Source organism: Coloeus monedula (assembly GCF_965178545.1).
Source record: "Coloeus monedula genome assembly, chromosome: 11".
Lineage (NCBI taxonomy): Eukaryota > Metazoa > Chordata > Aves > Passeriformes > Corvidae > Coloeus > Coloeus monedula.
The window spans coordinates 6,685,380-6,701,845 of record NC_138791.1 but is presented as its reverse complement, the minus strand read 5'-3'; the positions used below and the strand labels follow the sequence as shown (position 1 = coordinate 6,701,845).

The 16,466-nt window shown below is 45.1% G+C and overlaps 1 protein-coding gene across 4 annotated transcripts; it reads right to left on the bottom strand.

Annotated features, from left to right (window-relative positions):
* Positions 1 to 202: 202 nt before the first annotated feature.
* Positions 203 to 15,984, bottom strand: TMEM40 (transmembrane protein 40). Of its 4 annotated transcripts, XM_082288629.1 has the most exons (15): positions 12,799 to 15,984; positions 12,388 to 12,442; positions 11,856 to 12,046; positions 8,917 to 8,973; positions 8,174 to 8,313; positions 7,457 to 7,610; positions 6,024 to 6,131; positions 5,462 to 5,512; positions 4,555 to 4,590; positions 3,502 to 3,534; positions 2,056 to 2,121; positions 1,702 to 1,773; positions 1,547 to 1,621; positions 805 to 867; positions 203 to 354 (listed from the first exon to the last, which is right to left on the bottom strand). In XM_082288629.1, exons 4-15 carry the CDS (start codon positions 8,963 to 8,965, stop codon positions 335 to 337), a joined length of 867 nt encoding a protein of 288 aa, XP_082144755.1. In that variant the 5' UTR covers positions 8,966 to 8,973; positions 11,856 to 12,046; positions 12,388 to 12,442; positions 12,799 to 15,984; the 3' UTR covers positions 203 to 334. The 4 variants fall into 4 exon arrangements, with proteins under 4 accessions (XP_082144755.1, XP_082144756.1, XP_082144753.1 ...); XM_082288630.1 differs by having other exon boundaries at positions 8,917 to 8,967; positions 11,854 to 12,062; positions 12,388 to 15,984; XM_082288627.1 differs by having other exon boundaries at positions 11,856 to 12,062; positions 12,388 to 15,984.
* Between the last annotated feature and the right edge of the window lie 482 nt (positions 15,985 to 16,466).

Genomic DNA, 16,466 nt, shown 5'->3' with positions numbered 1-16,466 from the left:
GCATGGTTTGTTATGAATGACAGATGCGCCACCACACAGATGCCATGGGGAGGGAAGGTGAATGTGTTTATATTTAAATGGAATTAAACACAAAGCTACATCTCAATTGTCTTCCAAGCTCTGCTGAGCCACAAATGGTTTTGGAATCCAGAGTGGGGCCCTGTATCCCAGTTTCAGGTTTATTTTTGAGGGAAAGGAGTGATGTTTTTCAGAGGTTTCACATTTCAGTATTTCACATTGGCCATTGGTTTGTTAGGTTCACCTCATACAGCAGCTCCTTTAGCACTGGAAATTTGGACAGTCAGGTTTGGGGAACCCTCCTGAAATACTCCTCCTAGGCAGCTTTCCTCATACCTGTGGGATGAAGAAAAAGACAGCTGTCAGGACTGCTGTGTTCAGATTGTGCTGTATCCATGCAGCTTTTCAATATTCTTTGTGTTTTGTGTCCATAAACGTGCATGTGAGCCAGGAGTCAGTCTGAAGACCCAACAAGTGAAGACTCCCTGCACTCCCTGACTATTTATTTAAGCTATAGAATTCTTATGCAGACACTGCCAGGAAATAGTACCCCATACAGGGTGGAGTATTAAAAATGTGAAAATGTTCTGCCACAGGGAAAGAGTCAAGATTAATTCATTTTCAAACCCAAGCAGCTGTAATGAACTAGTAAAATATTCCTTTTTTTTTAAGGCAGTAAGATTGGAAATTGCCAGTTAAATGAGTTGGTCTTAATTCTTGACCAAACCAAAGTACCCAGGAAGGTCCAGGGAAGACAGATGCTGTCAGTAAAAAGAGCACTATTACCTCTTGGCCTGAATCTGTCAATCAGAGGAACAAAGCTGTCAAGGACACTCCGAATTCGGTACACTGGTTGTGAAAACAAATGTAGAAGATAAGCAACATAAAAAAAACATTAAAAAATAGAAAAATGGCAAAACCCAAACACTAGCACTTGTTTAAAAGAGCACATCTGCAGTATCGCTAATAACAAAGATCAGACTGAGGCACGAGAACCATCCACAACCTCCCACCATGTTAACACGAGATTACAGAGGAGACGAGTTCTTGGTTGGGGAGCTATAACTTGCTGCTGGTAGCAGCTCTCCTACACCATCCCTAGGGATTGCCAAAATGCCCGGGTTTTAGTATTTCCAGTAGCTGCTGCCATCCAAGTTCTGCCCCGAGCTCATCCTCAGTCCCAGGAGAACGCATGGCAGCCGGAATGCACAACATCTTAATCCAGTGGATCTGGGAAGATGGGCCTTGCTGCTAAAATTATACGTTGTCATGGCAATGCAGCATTCGGCCATTGCTGCAGAAAGGTGACTCAGGGTCTTGTGATCATTGAGAAGGAAAAATGAGTCAACCACTCCCTTCAGGAGCACTAAGGCTGCTTGGCTGCAGCCCCCCTGTAACTGGGAGCTGTTGAGGAAAGAGTTACTTGGTGAGTTACGGAATCTCAACTCCTACGGGTTTATGGCCCTGTGGCAACTGTGTGACCTTGTCCTTAGCAAAGGGACACAGCTGCTGCTGCAGGGATACTTACCTAGACCAAAGTATATCCCAGTGGTTTCCAGGGAAGCAAAGGTGATTAAACCAATCCCAAGAGAAATAGTCCAGTCTAAGGCAACAAAATAAATGTTAGTTTTGTTCCTTTTTCTAGAGTGCAACAATTTATCCTTCTACTGAAGCTTGCCTTACCTTTGTGGTAGTAGTAGCAAACTAGTAAAGCTCCAATTGCAAAGCAAAGAATGACAAAATGAAAGAATTCATCTGAAATTGAGAGGGAAGATTAGGTCACAACTGCAGCCATGGCCCTTCTGAATCCACCTTTAGGTACAGAGTATCACCCACGGAAGGAAATAATCTCCTTGAGATTTCTCAGGCACTAGGCTCAACTTTGTGAGAAGCCTCAATGATTTTCATCAAGAAGCCCTGATGCACTTCAACAAAGTACTCATGTTGGAAAAATAAAGGGGTTTTTTAACCAGAGATCTTATTCTTGGACTGAGGTTCAACAGGTTTGACATCAGTTTGATTTAATAAATCAATTACCATCCTTCCGTATGCCCATCCACCGTACTGTCCACTGAGGGGGGCGAGTGCTCTCCTTCTCATATGCTACAAAAAAGAGATGTCTTTTATTGCCATGGAACTGTGAAATTAAGGAGTTTAATGTTTATTTCCCTTTTTTTATCTGAAATAGATTGTCAGAGCAGAATATATGTAAAACTGTTTGTTGGTCCTCGAGCCTTTCAGAAAGATCAAATTAGCAATTTTAAAATCACTCCAAAGTGCATGGTTTTAAAAATGAGTTTAAAAAAAAGTATAACCAGATGGCTGCATTAACAATACTGAATTGTTTTAAAGCATTCTGGGTCTTTTCTGCCTCTTCTGGGGCAATCCATAGTCTCAGAATGACAGGGGGGAGTAAAGCCATAGTACAAGGGAGCTTCAGTTCGATTCCTGGGTGCTTTGCACAACCACAGCTACAATAATAAAATCCCCTTCACTACTGAGGGAGTGAGAACTGTCCCTCTACTTACACCTGATGTCAAGTACTTCTGCACCTCCCAAAATAAGACCTGATGCTGAAATGAGTCTCCTACAGCTACACTGGCATAGAAAAAAAAAAAAAAAACAACGGAAGAACAAAGAGGAATTTTAGAGTTTTAAACAGAGCAATTTGCTCTTTGTCATGAGCAGAGTTGCCAAATTCTCTTCTTTTTCCAGCTGTATTGCCAGAAAGAGCTGAGTATTTTACCATCTCTCTAAGGATGGGTTCAAAGCAGCAGTTTTATCCTTTTCTCTTTGTTGGTGGTGTGAGCAGCCCCTGAGGCATCTGCTGCACCCAAGCCCTTGGGGGATGATTCAGCACAAGTTTCAGATGCTGATTTCCCCTACACTGGGCTGTGCATCCGGGCAACCCCTGCCTGGCAGTGAGTTTTCTCCAAAGATGTAACAGGTGAGTACTGAAAGTGGCCTTTATATGAGCCGTAGACTTTTGCTCTGGTGCTTTTGAACCACAGAGCAACTAAACCTTGCCAAGAAATTCTATTCTGGGTCACCTGATACAGGCATCACATTTTTGACTCTTTGAGCAGTCTGGATTGATCACATTCTGGTTTGGGGGCAAACTCAGTTATGTTCTTATTAATAACATAGCATTGCATTATTCTGATTCACAGATATAACTCTGTGCAGTTGTATGAATGATCCATAAAGAATTTAGCAGAACATCAATTCACACTTGGCAAGTGTCTGTCCCGTATTACTCTACTTCCTAAATGCAACAGTCCCACTGTAACTTTGCATCATGGAATGACTTGGACAGTATTTCTTTTATTAAAACATTCCATGTTAATACCATTTTCAACCTTCTACTTTTTGATTAGATAATCCCTAGGCATCAAGGAGCTGGTATCACCCTCATCACTAAGCAAAACTCAGTCCTGAAAGAGCATCCACAAGATAAACTTTTGTTTGCATGTTTGTACTCACCATCTGCATCTGAATCTTCTCTTCTGGCAATCTCTGAAAAGCAGTATCGTTTTTGTTATTTCTGATGGAAAAAATACAAATACACAGCTTCCCACCATACTCTGCACCAAGAAGCACAGTGAGCAACCAACTATCTACAACAAAACCCGGGGAAAGTGGCAGAGGCCAAACACCAACTGAAAAAGTACCATGACACTTTCTGCACCTGCCAGTGTGGGGAGAATATGGCACTGCAATGGATCCCTCTGCCCTGGTGTTCTGTGTGGCTCCTTGGGGACTGGTAACTCAAACCCCCCCCCCCCCAAGGGATTATGCTGCAATTTATATCTTCTCCACTGCACAGAAAGAAGTGGACCAGATGTCCTCTCAAAAGGCTGCTCCACTGGGCTGTTTGCCTCTCCTAACTCATCCTGTGGCCTTGGCCTGGGCACAGGAAGGATGAGCTCAGTAATGCAATTAAGCCATTGGCAATTTCCTGCTATGGGCTTTTTACAAACATTCTGGGGATGTGCAGCAGTGTCTGGTGGGAGGAAATCTGCTTCAGACTGCCTGTCTGTGCAAGCCTCTTGGCTGGCACTGTTGCTCTGTGGCCTGACATCTGGCTTTCACCTGGCACCTCCAGCTGGGAGTACTGTGAGCTAAGGCAGGAATGCATTCAGAGCCAAGCATCACTGCTTGCAGAAACCAGGTTCCAGGTCCCTCCCAGGCTTCAGGGAATGCTAAAAACTGCCTCTAGCTTTTTTTGCTAAGACTGAACAGTTGCCCAACAGAACTGCTGGGTTTTCCCCTAAAAAGGATGATGACTGCTGTAGCTGATCTTCTGAGAACCTGGCAGGCCCACGAAAATGGGTTAATCTGCTAGTACACCTTGTACAAATCACCTGCTGCCAGCCAGCCACCACCACAGCCTTGCAACAGAATGTCTGCACCATGCCCAGGTACAGCACCAGGCTAAGTGGAAACCAAGGGATTTACAGCCAGGGAGTTATTTTTTAATGCCTCAGCAGGTCAGAAAGAAGACACTGCAGGATGAGGTGAGCTGGGAGTGCTTACCTGAATCTCTGTAGGGAACCACCTCTGCTGGTATTCCTAAAACATGACACACAGATGAGGTAGGTTAAGACCTGCAGTGAGTGTGTGTGTCTGGTGCCAGTGCCAGCCCAACAATTCCCCGAAATCAGTGCAGGTGTGTAACAGAGACAAGGAAGAGACCAACTCTAACTCCTGAGAGAGGGTGGCTCTGCTGGAGGTTATGCAGTCAAAAAGTGGGAAATGACTGAATTATTACCCACCACCCCCCCCATATTCCATCTCTCCAAATATCTGGAGGCAGGTAGAATCAGACTCCTGTGAGACACATTAGATCTAAGGTTAATTTAAATGAGCTGCTCTTACATCTGGGCTGAACTCAGTTTAAGACATTAATTAAAATATTAACACTTTACATTTTTTACATCAATAGTTCTACAGTTATTTCTGTGTATTGACACAGCACATTTTCTTCACCTGCACTGTACTTATTTTCTATTTTTCCTTTGGGAGGAAAGGAAAAGCCTCAGGAACAAGGTGATGCTTGCTGATGATCTCCAGTCAGTGCTGTGGGCTGACTGCAGACCCTGTAAGCAGCGGCTGTGACAGATGTTTACAGAACCCTTTTGCTGCATTTCAGTGGCAGCTGTGCAGACCCAGGCAGCAGGACTCCTCCCACAACATCAGATTTTGCTGCTTTCCTGGTTCAACTCTGAGCACAGGGCATGGCTGAGTGTTAGCATTAGATGAGCTTCATCTTGTAGGAAATGTCTTTCCTATAGGCAAATTCTGACTTGTCTTTCTCCTACATCTACACATGTTAATATACCTTTGCTCAACAGCCAAACTAAAGAATGCAAAAAATTATCCTTTTTTTGGTTTATATTGGTTGCCTCTAGTTAAAGCCAATACTGTTGTTACTTTGTCCTACCTCCAAGTAACTGGCCTTCAGTCTTCTGTCTTAAATCTTCCTCATCACTGTCTGGAGAAGAGAAAGTGTTTGTTCATCAGAGTAAAGAAAAATGTGCTAGCAGCATCAGAAACAACAGCATTGTAGTTGTTTGCTCATAATATAATCATATAAAGGTAAAAATCAAGGCTTTGAAATGCAAGGATCACTACTGGCTGTTTTTACCTCACAGCTCTCTTCAAAGCTGGCTGAATAGGTGAAACTCAGCAAAACCTGAAACTGGAGTAACTTGTATAAAGGGCTGTAGTGAGAAGTTATGATCTTTTATTTGGGGAAGGAATCTTGCAGCAGATTTTTGTGTTTCTGAAACCAACTTCCACAAGAGTGGGAGGCAGCCACTATTTTGCTGATCATGAATCAGGTACTGATGATTTTCTATGTCCTCTCTTTTGCACGATTTCTTACTTTATTCAGAGCTGTGCAGAATTGCCACTGAATTGCTGCACATCTCCTCCGTCAAACCTCACAAACATGCAGTCAGACTAAGTTATGTATCAGGGAAAATAAAATAAATCCTCTTTACCTTGTGTATCTTCATCCATGGACTCATGAGATGAGTTTTCAGACTTTTTTTCCTCTTCTGAATATATAAAATTCCTTTCCAATCTCTTCAGGAGTTTCAATTTTTCATCTTTTTTTATAAAGAGAGAAAAAAAACCCCATTATCAGCAACTACATTGTCTCTCTTTTACAATTACAGATTTCACAATGCTTTATTAAAGGTTGCATGACAGGAAATCAAACCGTTTGTCTAATTTCAGCTCTGTTTTTTGCACACAAAGGGTAGTACAAAGCATTGAATGAAAGCATCATACACACCACAGTTTAGACCTTCTTAAATGGTTGTGGTAGACACCTAAAGTTTCATATTCTGGCGTTTAATTATTCATAATGTTACCCCTGCGCAAATTCCCACTCCCTGAAGCAGCAGCTGCAGCTGAGCGATGCTTCAGCTGGAGAGGAGTGGCTCACCCTGCCTTGGGCTACTTCTGCCAGGCTTGCCTGTGCCGACGCCGCGGCTCCAGCTCCCTCTTGTGGCACAGGAGCACAGCCCTCACAGCCAGGCCACACCAGGATCCCAACAGAGGGGTGACTGAACAGCTTCACACCCAGCTCTGTGCTCAGGGCTGGGGCTCTGAGCATCTCTGCATCAGGAGGTGCAGGATTTGGGCACAGGCAGCTAGATGGGATTCCTCCCCTCCAGCTCCTCGAGGCTGCTCACAGCCCAAGGGCAGGAAAAGGGTCTTGTTGTTACCAACATTCCTGCTCTGACAGATGAGCAAAGCTGGGCTGTGTTTCAGGCTGGGAGGTCTCTCCCCTTCAGGAGCATGTTTAATCAAGGCAGAAGCAGGAACAGGATGTCCTTATGGGTCTCCAGTTAAATTCAGGGTCATCTTAAGTGAGTGCTGCTCTGTCATCTATTAAAGACAATTAATGACTATGGCCCTTACTTTCTTACTGCACAACCAGGCAAATAAGTCTCTTTTATCTTGTTGCCAGGTTCAGCACCCAGTGTGCCATCCCCTGTCCATTTCTTTTACATGTGCTGCTGGGAATTATTTGCAAAATTATTTTCAGTGGCTCAGCTCTGATTTCTTACCACTGTGAGAGCTCAGAGGGGTCCTGGCTGGCTGCATAACAGTCTGTACAAAAAAGTCAGGGAAAACTTTCTCAGGTCAGAGAAACTTCTTTGGCAGCATCATCCCAGGACACACTCTCTCCCTAAACATAGGGTCTTTTTCCTCCAGAAGAAGCCAAGTCAGACTACAGTAAAATACTAACTTTGGCTCCCATTACCACCTAACTGCCTTTCCTGCAGCAATACTTTCAGACAGTTCCGTTGTTCACTAATAATCACTTCCAAGCACATATCAGAGTTTTCAAGCTGCTGTCAAGTTCCACTGGCACTGCAGTAATTTTAAGAAAACAGCTGACAGGAAGACAGGTAGGACTGACCTTTTCCTTTGGAGCTGGGCAGCTGCCTGTACCCAGATGGGTTGGAAGTCTTCAGCAAAAGGTAAAGAAGAGCCATTGCACTGACTCCTTTCTTCTCTATGGCTTTCAGGCAGGCAGCACAGCCTCCAGGGAGAACATCACAGCTGTTGAGGAGCTGAAAAGAAGGTAAGTAAATAGCAAATAAAACACAGCCTGTAGAAGCACTCCCTGATGGGCAAATGAGTGTATCTCACCCTGTGGCAAATGTAACCCCCTGCCCCTCCTATACAAAGGGGAAACTGGGAACAAAGAGTAAAGCCAAAGATGGTAAGAGAATGTAAACTCCATTCAGCAACTCAGAGCAGAGCCATCAACTGGGAAAAACAGAATGGTGGGCAATAGTTAACTATTCAGAGAGCTGGAGAAATACAGCTATAGGGTCTGAAAACGGCCACACAATTGCTGCAGTATCTTAGAGCAAAATGTCCCTGCCTGAAACACAGTGAGCTGAACTGATCCTGAGGAATTCATAGAGAGCTGGGTTTTTTTGCACATAGAGAACAATGCAAAAGCAGAAAAAGCAGTGGCCTAAACCTCATTAATCAAAGTTCCCTGCTATACCTTTAATATATTTCAGCATATCAGATAATGGGACTGTATGTTCTTTCTCCCCAGAGTATAGCAGAAAAGTATAAAAGTGTCTGCATAACAAGGATAAGTGTTTCTTTGATAACTTACATTGTTCTTCTCTTCAGTATTCAGGATAGGTGGGTCAGTGGTGGCCAAGCATTTTATAAGTGATTCCCAGAAGGACTGGTTCGTTTTCTCATGGCTCTCCAAGTACTTGGCATCAGCAGCAAAAACCCTCTGGAAAATGTCTGTGAGGAGAACAAGCCTGTGACTGTGCAGCAGTAGAGGGAATTGCCTGGCAGTGTTCCTGCAGTGCTCAGTGCAGGTGTGGTGGCAGACACCAGGCTCTAACACACAGCCCAATACCAGTACCCAGGAAAGAGTGGTGCTGTACTGTGTAAAGCACTTCAGTCTGCCACAAAACCGTACAAGAATGTCAACAGTCCATACAAATTACTGATCTCTCTGGGATACTGTTGTCTCAGAGAAGCATGGCAAGTGTTCCCAAAGCATTCCTATCTATTTAACAGGTGCTTATTCTGACCATGCTGCTTTACAGACAGGCACAAAGACACCAAGGGCTGGATATCAAGGTACTGAGATTGCTCATCAGGCATTTAATGCACAGCAGTCTCCTTCATGTATCTAAATTCCCACTTGCATGTGCACAAAGCCTAACAGGAGCCTGTGGAAGAGCTGGGAATTGACTGCTGGTCTCTCTTTTACAAGCAAGGAGATGGATAGGGTGTGTTTTCAGAGGAAATAAATGTCATTGACTCATGCCCACCCTGGAAAACACTGCTGTGCAGTGTGCATGAGCCAAAGCTTCGATCTTTGTGTGCTTCCCTCACCTTGCTGTTCTTCACTGAGATCTGGGATCGGGACATCCAAGTTCTCCATTGCTGTGCCTGTTTGAAAGGGGAGAAAAAGCACATTTAGAATCAGGTCACCAAGCTTCCTGGTTTTCTGTCTTCCATTTTCTGCAAACACAGCGTCTCTCTCTGGGCCTTTCAGTTTTGAAATCACTTCTCTGTTTCACATCATGATTCATGTACCCCGCTGGGACCCAATTCTTGACTCCTCTGAGTGAGTCCTACTGGCCTTTGGTTATTAGGAAAGAACAAAAGTCTGATCATCATGGGTAAAACAAAAAGAAGTTAGACTTGATCATTCACATTGTTGTTTTGTAAAGCTACCAAGGTGTCTAATTAACTATTTACCACAGATGTGAGTAACATAATAGGCCCTGTTCCACTCACGAAATAGAACAATTATCCTGTACCTCTGACATCCTAATACTTAACATGTATCAGCCGGGAAAAATAGCAGAAATACTTCCTAGGAAAGTCCCACAAGAATTTGAATTCTTGTCTCACAGAAGACTTTGATGTTTCAACATCTGTTCTTTCCAAGTTGTCATGAAAAGGAAATTTCCATTAACTTTAGCTTTATGAATTACAAATTTTTAAGTGTTGATCCTATTTTAATTACCAGTATTTGCCACAAAAACAAACATTCTGACATCCCCAAAATACAATATTTCCTTTTGTTTTGGTAAACTTGCCACAGAAGTTTTGGGCTGAGGCTGAAATATTCTGATGGCACACTTTTTGTGGTGGCTGTGGTTCTGAACTGTTGCCTCTACCTAGTGTGATCCAGGCATCCTGCACTGATGCATCTCCCTCATGCAACATTGCAACTAACCCACAGTTGTAATGAGATACGCAAATAAAGATTTTTGGGGAGCCTGAAGCACAGTTTTCACTACGCAGGGCACAATAGGAAAACAGTTTATACCTCCACACTTTTTCTTACAATATGATTTTTGGATCCATTCAACAAAACACTTCCAATCAAGCAGTTTGAAAACTAAGTGTACCTTGAGATTTTCCAGAGGAAAACCTGTTTCTTTTCCTACTGGCACTTTCAGTTCTCTAGAGACCATCATATCAGTCCAAAAAATATTCTAATACAAAACCCCAGAACAGGTCAGTTAATATCTTCAGAAGGATACTGTAACACACAAGCAAACACTCAAACAGAACAAGTTTTTAGGGTGTCAGTTCTCAGATAGAGGAAATTAGACACAAACAGACTTCAAAAGACTTCTGGGAAAATTACACAACCACTTTCAAAGGCTCAGCTCAGAAAACCTGGCTTACCTGCCTCAAAAGTGTACTGTGAGAAAACAATATTTTAAGAACATTTTGAAATTATTTCCAGTGATGAATCTATGCAAAAGATCTACAGATCTTTCCCTTCCCCTGAGTTATGTCCAGCTGTAGCTGGAGGAGCTGTGGGAGCTGTGAGCCTGTGAGCACCCGATAGGGAATGCAGGAAATGCATCTGTCCCCTTTGCTGGGTAACCACCGGCTGACGTGGAAATGCAGAAACCCGAACACCACACCCTGGACAGACTCGTTCTTGGCCACTCAATAAAGAATGTCAGGTTTATGCATTTACCTATCTCCAGCTATTATGTATCTCTGCCTTTTTCAGTCTCTTTCTTGCCTTCCTATTCGCTCAACTTAGACCTTGCAACAGTTGCTTGTTTAAGCTAAATCCTTTAGGCCTCTCTCTGGACCACAGGGTCAAAATACCAGGCCTAAAGGAACAAAAGTACTTTAAATAGAAACTTTTTTCCCCAACTAATTCCATTTCAAAAAGTAATTTATAAATATCCAGATATTTTACTGCAGAGTGAAACTCAGGAGGCTTGTCTTTGGGGTTCCAAATACCTAGTGAAGGCCACTTTCAGTGGCATTTTAAGGCAGGTTGCTCTTGCCCTGACAGGAACCTGTCACAGCAACTGCCCTATCCCAGCTTTTTATCATTCCCAAGATAAAGTGAGCAGGTGGGCACTACCCGACCTGTCCTGCCACGCACCCAGGAAGTGCAGATTCAACACTGAAGGCAGGGCAGGCACCATCAACATCATTCTCATCTCCTATCAGACTGATTTACTTTAAAACTGCTCAGTTGCTGGCCCAAATGACCAGACTTGCTCAGCTGTTCCAGCAACAGAAACACAGCTGCCTAATATGTGCTTTTGCATCCCGCTGTGGTAAGACCTGGATGCCACAAGAGGATCCAGGAGCAACCGGCATCTGCTCCCATCTCCCTTTCTGTGCCTCCAGCACAGCTCTGCCCAGTCAGTCACCAAGATTTACATTAACCAAGGAAGTTGAGTTCCTAATTTCTCTTAGACTATGCACAGTTAATTCCCCTGTGGCTCTCCCGGAAAGAAAATCAGATCTAAACAAAGGATAAGTATAGGTGCTTAATTATTGTATGTTTTAAAAGTGACTTAGTTGATTATACCTCATAATGAGAGAAGGATGATGATATACTGGCATTTCAGCCTGGCCATGAGCTCACTGGGGAGTAACATGAACAAGAGACCTCACCTTGCCTTTCCCCACAGTAAATCAGAATTTAATTGCAGTGAGGTCTTTTTAAAATGATAGAATAAAATTTGTGTGCAGAGTCAGATTTAGAAAGTGAGGCTAACAACTTCCACACACACCGTTTTGCCTAGCTGATGAAATATATCTGAGGGAAATTGCTCAATAGGATAACAAAACAAAACAAAAAAAAAAAAGCAAATAAGGTAAAATAAGGTTGTTTTGACTTCAAGACAAAAATCAGACAAACCTAAACCTTTTCCCTTTGAAACTACTTCTGGCTTTCATTTTAAGTTACAGGCTGACACCTAACGTTGCTAAATTTTATTTTAAACAAAGTCCCTCAATGCCCTTCTCTCAAACCAAACCAACTTCTTAAAGCACACCTGCAAGTCTTAGGCTGGTCCTAGCAGTTGGTTCCACGGGAAGACGTCCTGGAGGGCCGTGGCTGTGGTGAAAGCTGAGTTTCTTCCAGTGAGACAACAAAAACTGATCCACACCAGCTCAGGTTGAAACTGCTCCTGCTCCAGTCTCCTCAGGCTGTGGTAATAATTCTGCTACCCTTCTGCTTGCCTTCCTGTTGTCAAATACAGCTGAAATGTGACACAGAAGTAGCAAAACTCGGACTTCTCACTCTCCTTGAACACAGGCGGGTAGAGAGGCACAGCAAGTGCATGTCACCGCAGGGAGGGCAGCTCCCCAGGCTCGCTCTGACTGGCCCCATGGGGGTGAGCAAGGAGCAGGCACAGCCCATCCACTCCTTGCCGCAGCTCCAGCACTTCCTTCCTCTCCTGGCTTTCACAGCAAGCCCAGACACGGTGGCTGCACAGCTGCCAGCCCCACACCTGTAAGCTCAGGGGGTTTGCTGCCCGTTTTCCAGCTCTGCCATAAGCGTTGATGTGCAACATTTGAAATTACCTGGCTTGTGTTTCTCCTTTCACGCCATGTGCCTCTCTGTGGTCGTTGCAAAGCTCTGAAGGGCAGAAAATGAATTCACCAGAACGCAGAAAAGTCCATGCTTGTAGTCTGAATAAAATTAAGGCAAATCTTTCTCTATGCACAAAGTGTAGGGCTTGCCGTGAGGATTTTAGAGAAAGAAATATTTAAAAGATGGGGAAGTCGAGTCAAAAAAGACTCAAATTGAGTCAAGAAGAGAGGTTATAGGGAAGTCCTGTAACCCACACAGCACCAGAACCCTTTTTTTGTAAAGTGGCTTGATGCCTCAGACAGCAACCAACAAGCCAGCTGTGTATCAAGAGCCAGCACACAGCCCCCAAGCACCCTCAGGCTTGACCCCAAGTTCCTGAACACCCCATCCCCAGCACTCACCTTCAAGGCTGTGTGGCAGTTCAGGATGCTGGGTCAGGGATCCCAGTGCCAGCCCTGGCTTGTGCTGGTGGTGGGCGGGAAGGCACCGGGGCTGGGGCCTCACGTGGCCTCCCCTGACTCACAGGGAGAGCAGCAGCGGCTCCGCGTCGTCCTCTGGCTACGGAGGTCACACTCCAGGCGTGTGTCCCCATGTCCCTGAGCTATGGGAAAGGTGGCCAAGGGCAGAGCCCGCTGCTATGGAGAGGAGCTGGGCGGCTCCCAGCCTGTCTCAGGCACTGATGACCCTCAGTAGCCTGGAGCAGCCAGGACCACTCACTCCTGCCCGTGGCTGCTTCGGCACAGCCCCTGCTCAGGCTGGAGACCCAGGACCACTCGTTTGGCCTCCCTGGGGCATCAGGGGGGCACCGGTGACATAGAACCCATTCTGCTGGAGAGGCCCTGGGCTCTCGTAAAGCTAAGCAGGGACACCATGATAGGGGTTTGGAAGCCCAGGCACGTTGCCCTCCTGCTCAGGGCATCCCAGGGAGGCACAGGGGGAATGCCTGCGTAGCTGCGTTGATGACAGGAAAGGGAAATGTGCCCTCCACCCCACCTGTCCCCAGCAGCCACAGAGGGTGCTGACAACACAAAGCCTCTGGCTCTGCTCATCCTATACCCACTGTAAGGTCATTGGTGCTCCCCTCCAGCCCTTCTCAGCCACCTCTGACACACATCTCTTCAGCACAATTATCTGGAGCCACCCCAGGCTGCTCAGGACAGCTGCTCCTTCACTGGCAGGTGATGGTTTCTGATCCAGCCAGCCTGTATCACATGAGAGTAGGAAAGGAGGGGGCAGATCCCTCTGGTGCACCAGAGCAGAAGAAAGCAGCAGATGTTTGGTCACCTGAAAATGTGTGTGAAGGGTGACAGCCAGTGTCAAAGGAGACTCCTTGGGACACCCTGGTAGCATACTGGCTATTGATTACACAAGGTGTGGTCATGTAAGTCACTTGTCAAATTCAGCTAACGGTTACACCCTGGTGCAGGCAGTGCCCCAGGAAGGAATTGTATTCCCTCCCTCTGCTCTCCTAGCCTCCTCATCTCCTGCTGCTCCTGGAAAGACTGGGACACAAGGTAAAGTAAGTTATACTTCCTGTAAGTAGGTGTGCATTTATTTTTCTTATCCAGTTTGTTCGGCTGTTTGCTGTGGGTTTTGATATTTTTTTAGAGGGGGAAAAGGATTGGGGTTTAGGTTTTTTTAAGCAAGGTGTTCCACTATTTTTCTACAAGTGCCTATTCAAGTGCCTTGTCTCACCTACCCTGACATTTTTAATTACATGTAACATTGAACACTTAAAGCAGCTAATACACTGCATCTACTGTTGGGAAGAATATTATCTAATGAATTAGAATGCTTTATCATGTATTACATGTGTTTACTTGGCCCTTATTTGGGAACTGTCCTCTGAGAGATTTAAGAGAACAGTGATTTATTCTTTGTATGCTGGGAAAATTGCTTCCAGGAGGGGTTTAAAGAGGTGAGACACAGGCAGAGCAGCTCTTATGCCTGACACTAATTGGGTGCAGTGTCTGTGTGGATTTGTCACACAAGCAGGTTGCATGAGAAATGCAGAAATACTCTTAAGTGAGTGTAGGAGGGGCCCAGTGATGGTACATAGAGTAGTAATTGCTCATTGAGTCATCACATTTCTGACAGATTAAAACATTCCCATGACTCCTCTTGCCCTACCCTTTCATCCAATGGGTTGGTTAAATTACTCCCTCCTTGCATTTACTCAGTTGCTGCTTATTTTCCTTTAAAGTCTGCTTCAACAATTGTTGTGAGCCTGTGAAGCTCAGGTAACTGCAGGGGGATTATGCCTCACTGTCAGCGGCACTTTGCAGGCTACAGGTAGTTTACAGCTACCTTTCTGGTTTTAAACTATGAGACTTTTAAGAGAGAAGAAAAAAGCAACAAGCAGTGAGGACAACTCCCTAACCTTCCAGACCATCACTGAACCATTAACACCCTGGTATCCTGAAATCATGTGAAAAATGTTTGCTTTTGGCTGGGACTAAGCCTGAGGTTTAGCCATGAAAGCTTTTGTGGAATCATATGAGAGTAGATCATGTTGTATCTGAGATCTTTTGGAAAATTTTTCTCATTCTGTACTTTTCTGTGGAATTACTTGCCATAATAAATAATTCATTGTATTAGTATTTCAAATTAACACAGTAAAATCTTTGCTAAAGCCCACTAAGTTTAAGAACTAGGCCTGTTTGAGCAGGCTAAATCAAAGGCCAGGATGTATCACTCACTTCCTGGAGGATTACTGACCTCCTCATGTGCTGTTATCAACAGCTCATGAGGCAGAAGAGTGAGTAATTCCAGTACTGAGACAAGCACAAGATCCTCCTCTTAATGGCTACAGGTAATGATGGAAATGCAAAAAACCCTGCTCAACAACTGCTTCTTTCCTCTTCCTTGTCCTCCCAGTTCCCTGGGCTCCCTTCCTATCCCCAGTCTTCTGGTCTAGCAACAGGGCTGGAAGTACCTCATGGAAGCAGAGCCACAGGCACAGGAGCACACGTGCTCCCTGGGAAGTGAAAGGAGCCCGAGGGATAATTCCCAGCTTCAGCTGACCGTCCCTCTTGATAAAGCCCCTTTCCTCAGCACTTTTAAGCACACAGGCAATGCCAAGGATTTTGGTATTTAATCCTGATGTTTTGTGGAATGGGTTTGGTCCTGGAATCCATTTTGCAACCCTGTCAGCAAGGCAGGCTGAGACCTGCCCTCACAGCTTTGTCAGCAATGTGCCTACCAGGAGATGGCAAGGCCAGGAAGCAGGAAAGTCTACGAACGTACAGCAGCACAGGTTGGCTACCTGGTGGGGTTACCTGTTGGCACAGGGGCAACACAGGCAGACTCACAGAGCAGAGCTGGGGTTGGGCCAGCAGCGCTGTGCAGCACTGACCAAACTGGCTGAGGCATCCCCCAGCCAAGGTGAAAATCAGACCTCCCACAGGCCTGACTCTGAAGTCAGCAGGACTCAAGAGTTTATCTATCCATCGTTTCTATAGGGTATTATTCTCATACTTGGTACCCAACAATAATCTCCTCCTCCCCAAAAAGAGAGTTCTGTCAACTACTGGCTTCACACTTCTGTGGTACGAAAACACACAGGCTGTGTCAGACTGCACAGGGAGAGAGGGATGGGGAAGGTGAGTGGAAAGGTGAGCTCATGGTACAGCCCCCCCTAAAGCTTTTATGTACTCCAAAGCCAAGTCCCAGGTCCCAGGACCAGCAGAGCTCAGAGCAGTAGTGCTGGCAGCTTTTGGATATTGGACACTAAATCTCAGGGAATATGAAGACCTCCCATACTCCTGTGACCTTCCCATCTCACTGACCTGGGGAGCAGCAGCAATCCCAGGCGGGCAGGGCCAATCTCCTCTTTGTAAGACAACTACTCCAGTGACATCCACTGCTGTCGGCGCCTTGGCACCAGGACGCAAGCACACACCATCTTCTAGGATCTTTAAAATTCAGCAAAGCTCTTAGGATCAAAGTGCAGCTCTCCCTCAACAACTTGGCTGTGTCCTAAAACATTCCACTCTCAAGATCCCCTCAGCTCACTGAATCACCAGGTTCAATCACCTGCAACATAAAGGGGATGAAAGTACATTTGACT

Excerpts from the sequence above, each read along its gene's own strand:
- TMEM40 (XM_082288630.1), bottom strand. The coding sequence starts at position 8,965 with ATGGAGAACTTGGATGTCCCGATCCCAGATCTCAGTGAAGAACAGCAA. Across the intron at positions 5,513-6,023 it reads CATGGATGAAGATACACAAG|ACAGTGATGAGGAAGATTTA; the intron begins GTAAAGAGGATT and ends TCTCTTCTCCAG. Across the intron at positions 1,622-1,701 it reads TTGCTACTACTACCACAAAG|ACTGGACTATTTCTCTTGGG; the intron begins GTAAGGCAAGCT and ends TTGTTGCCTTAG.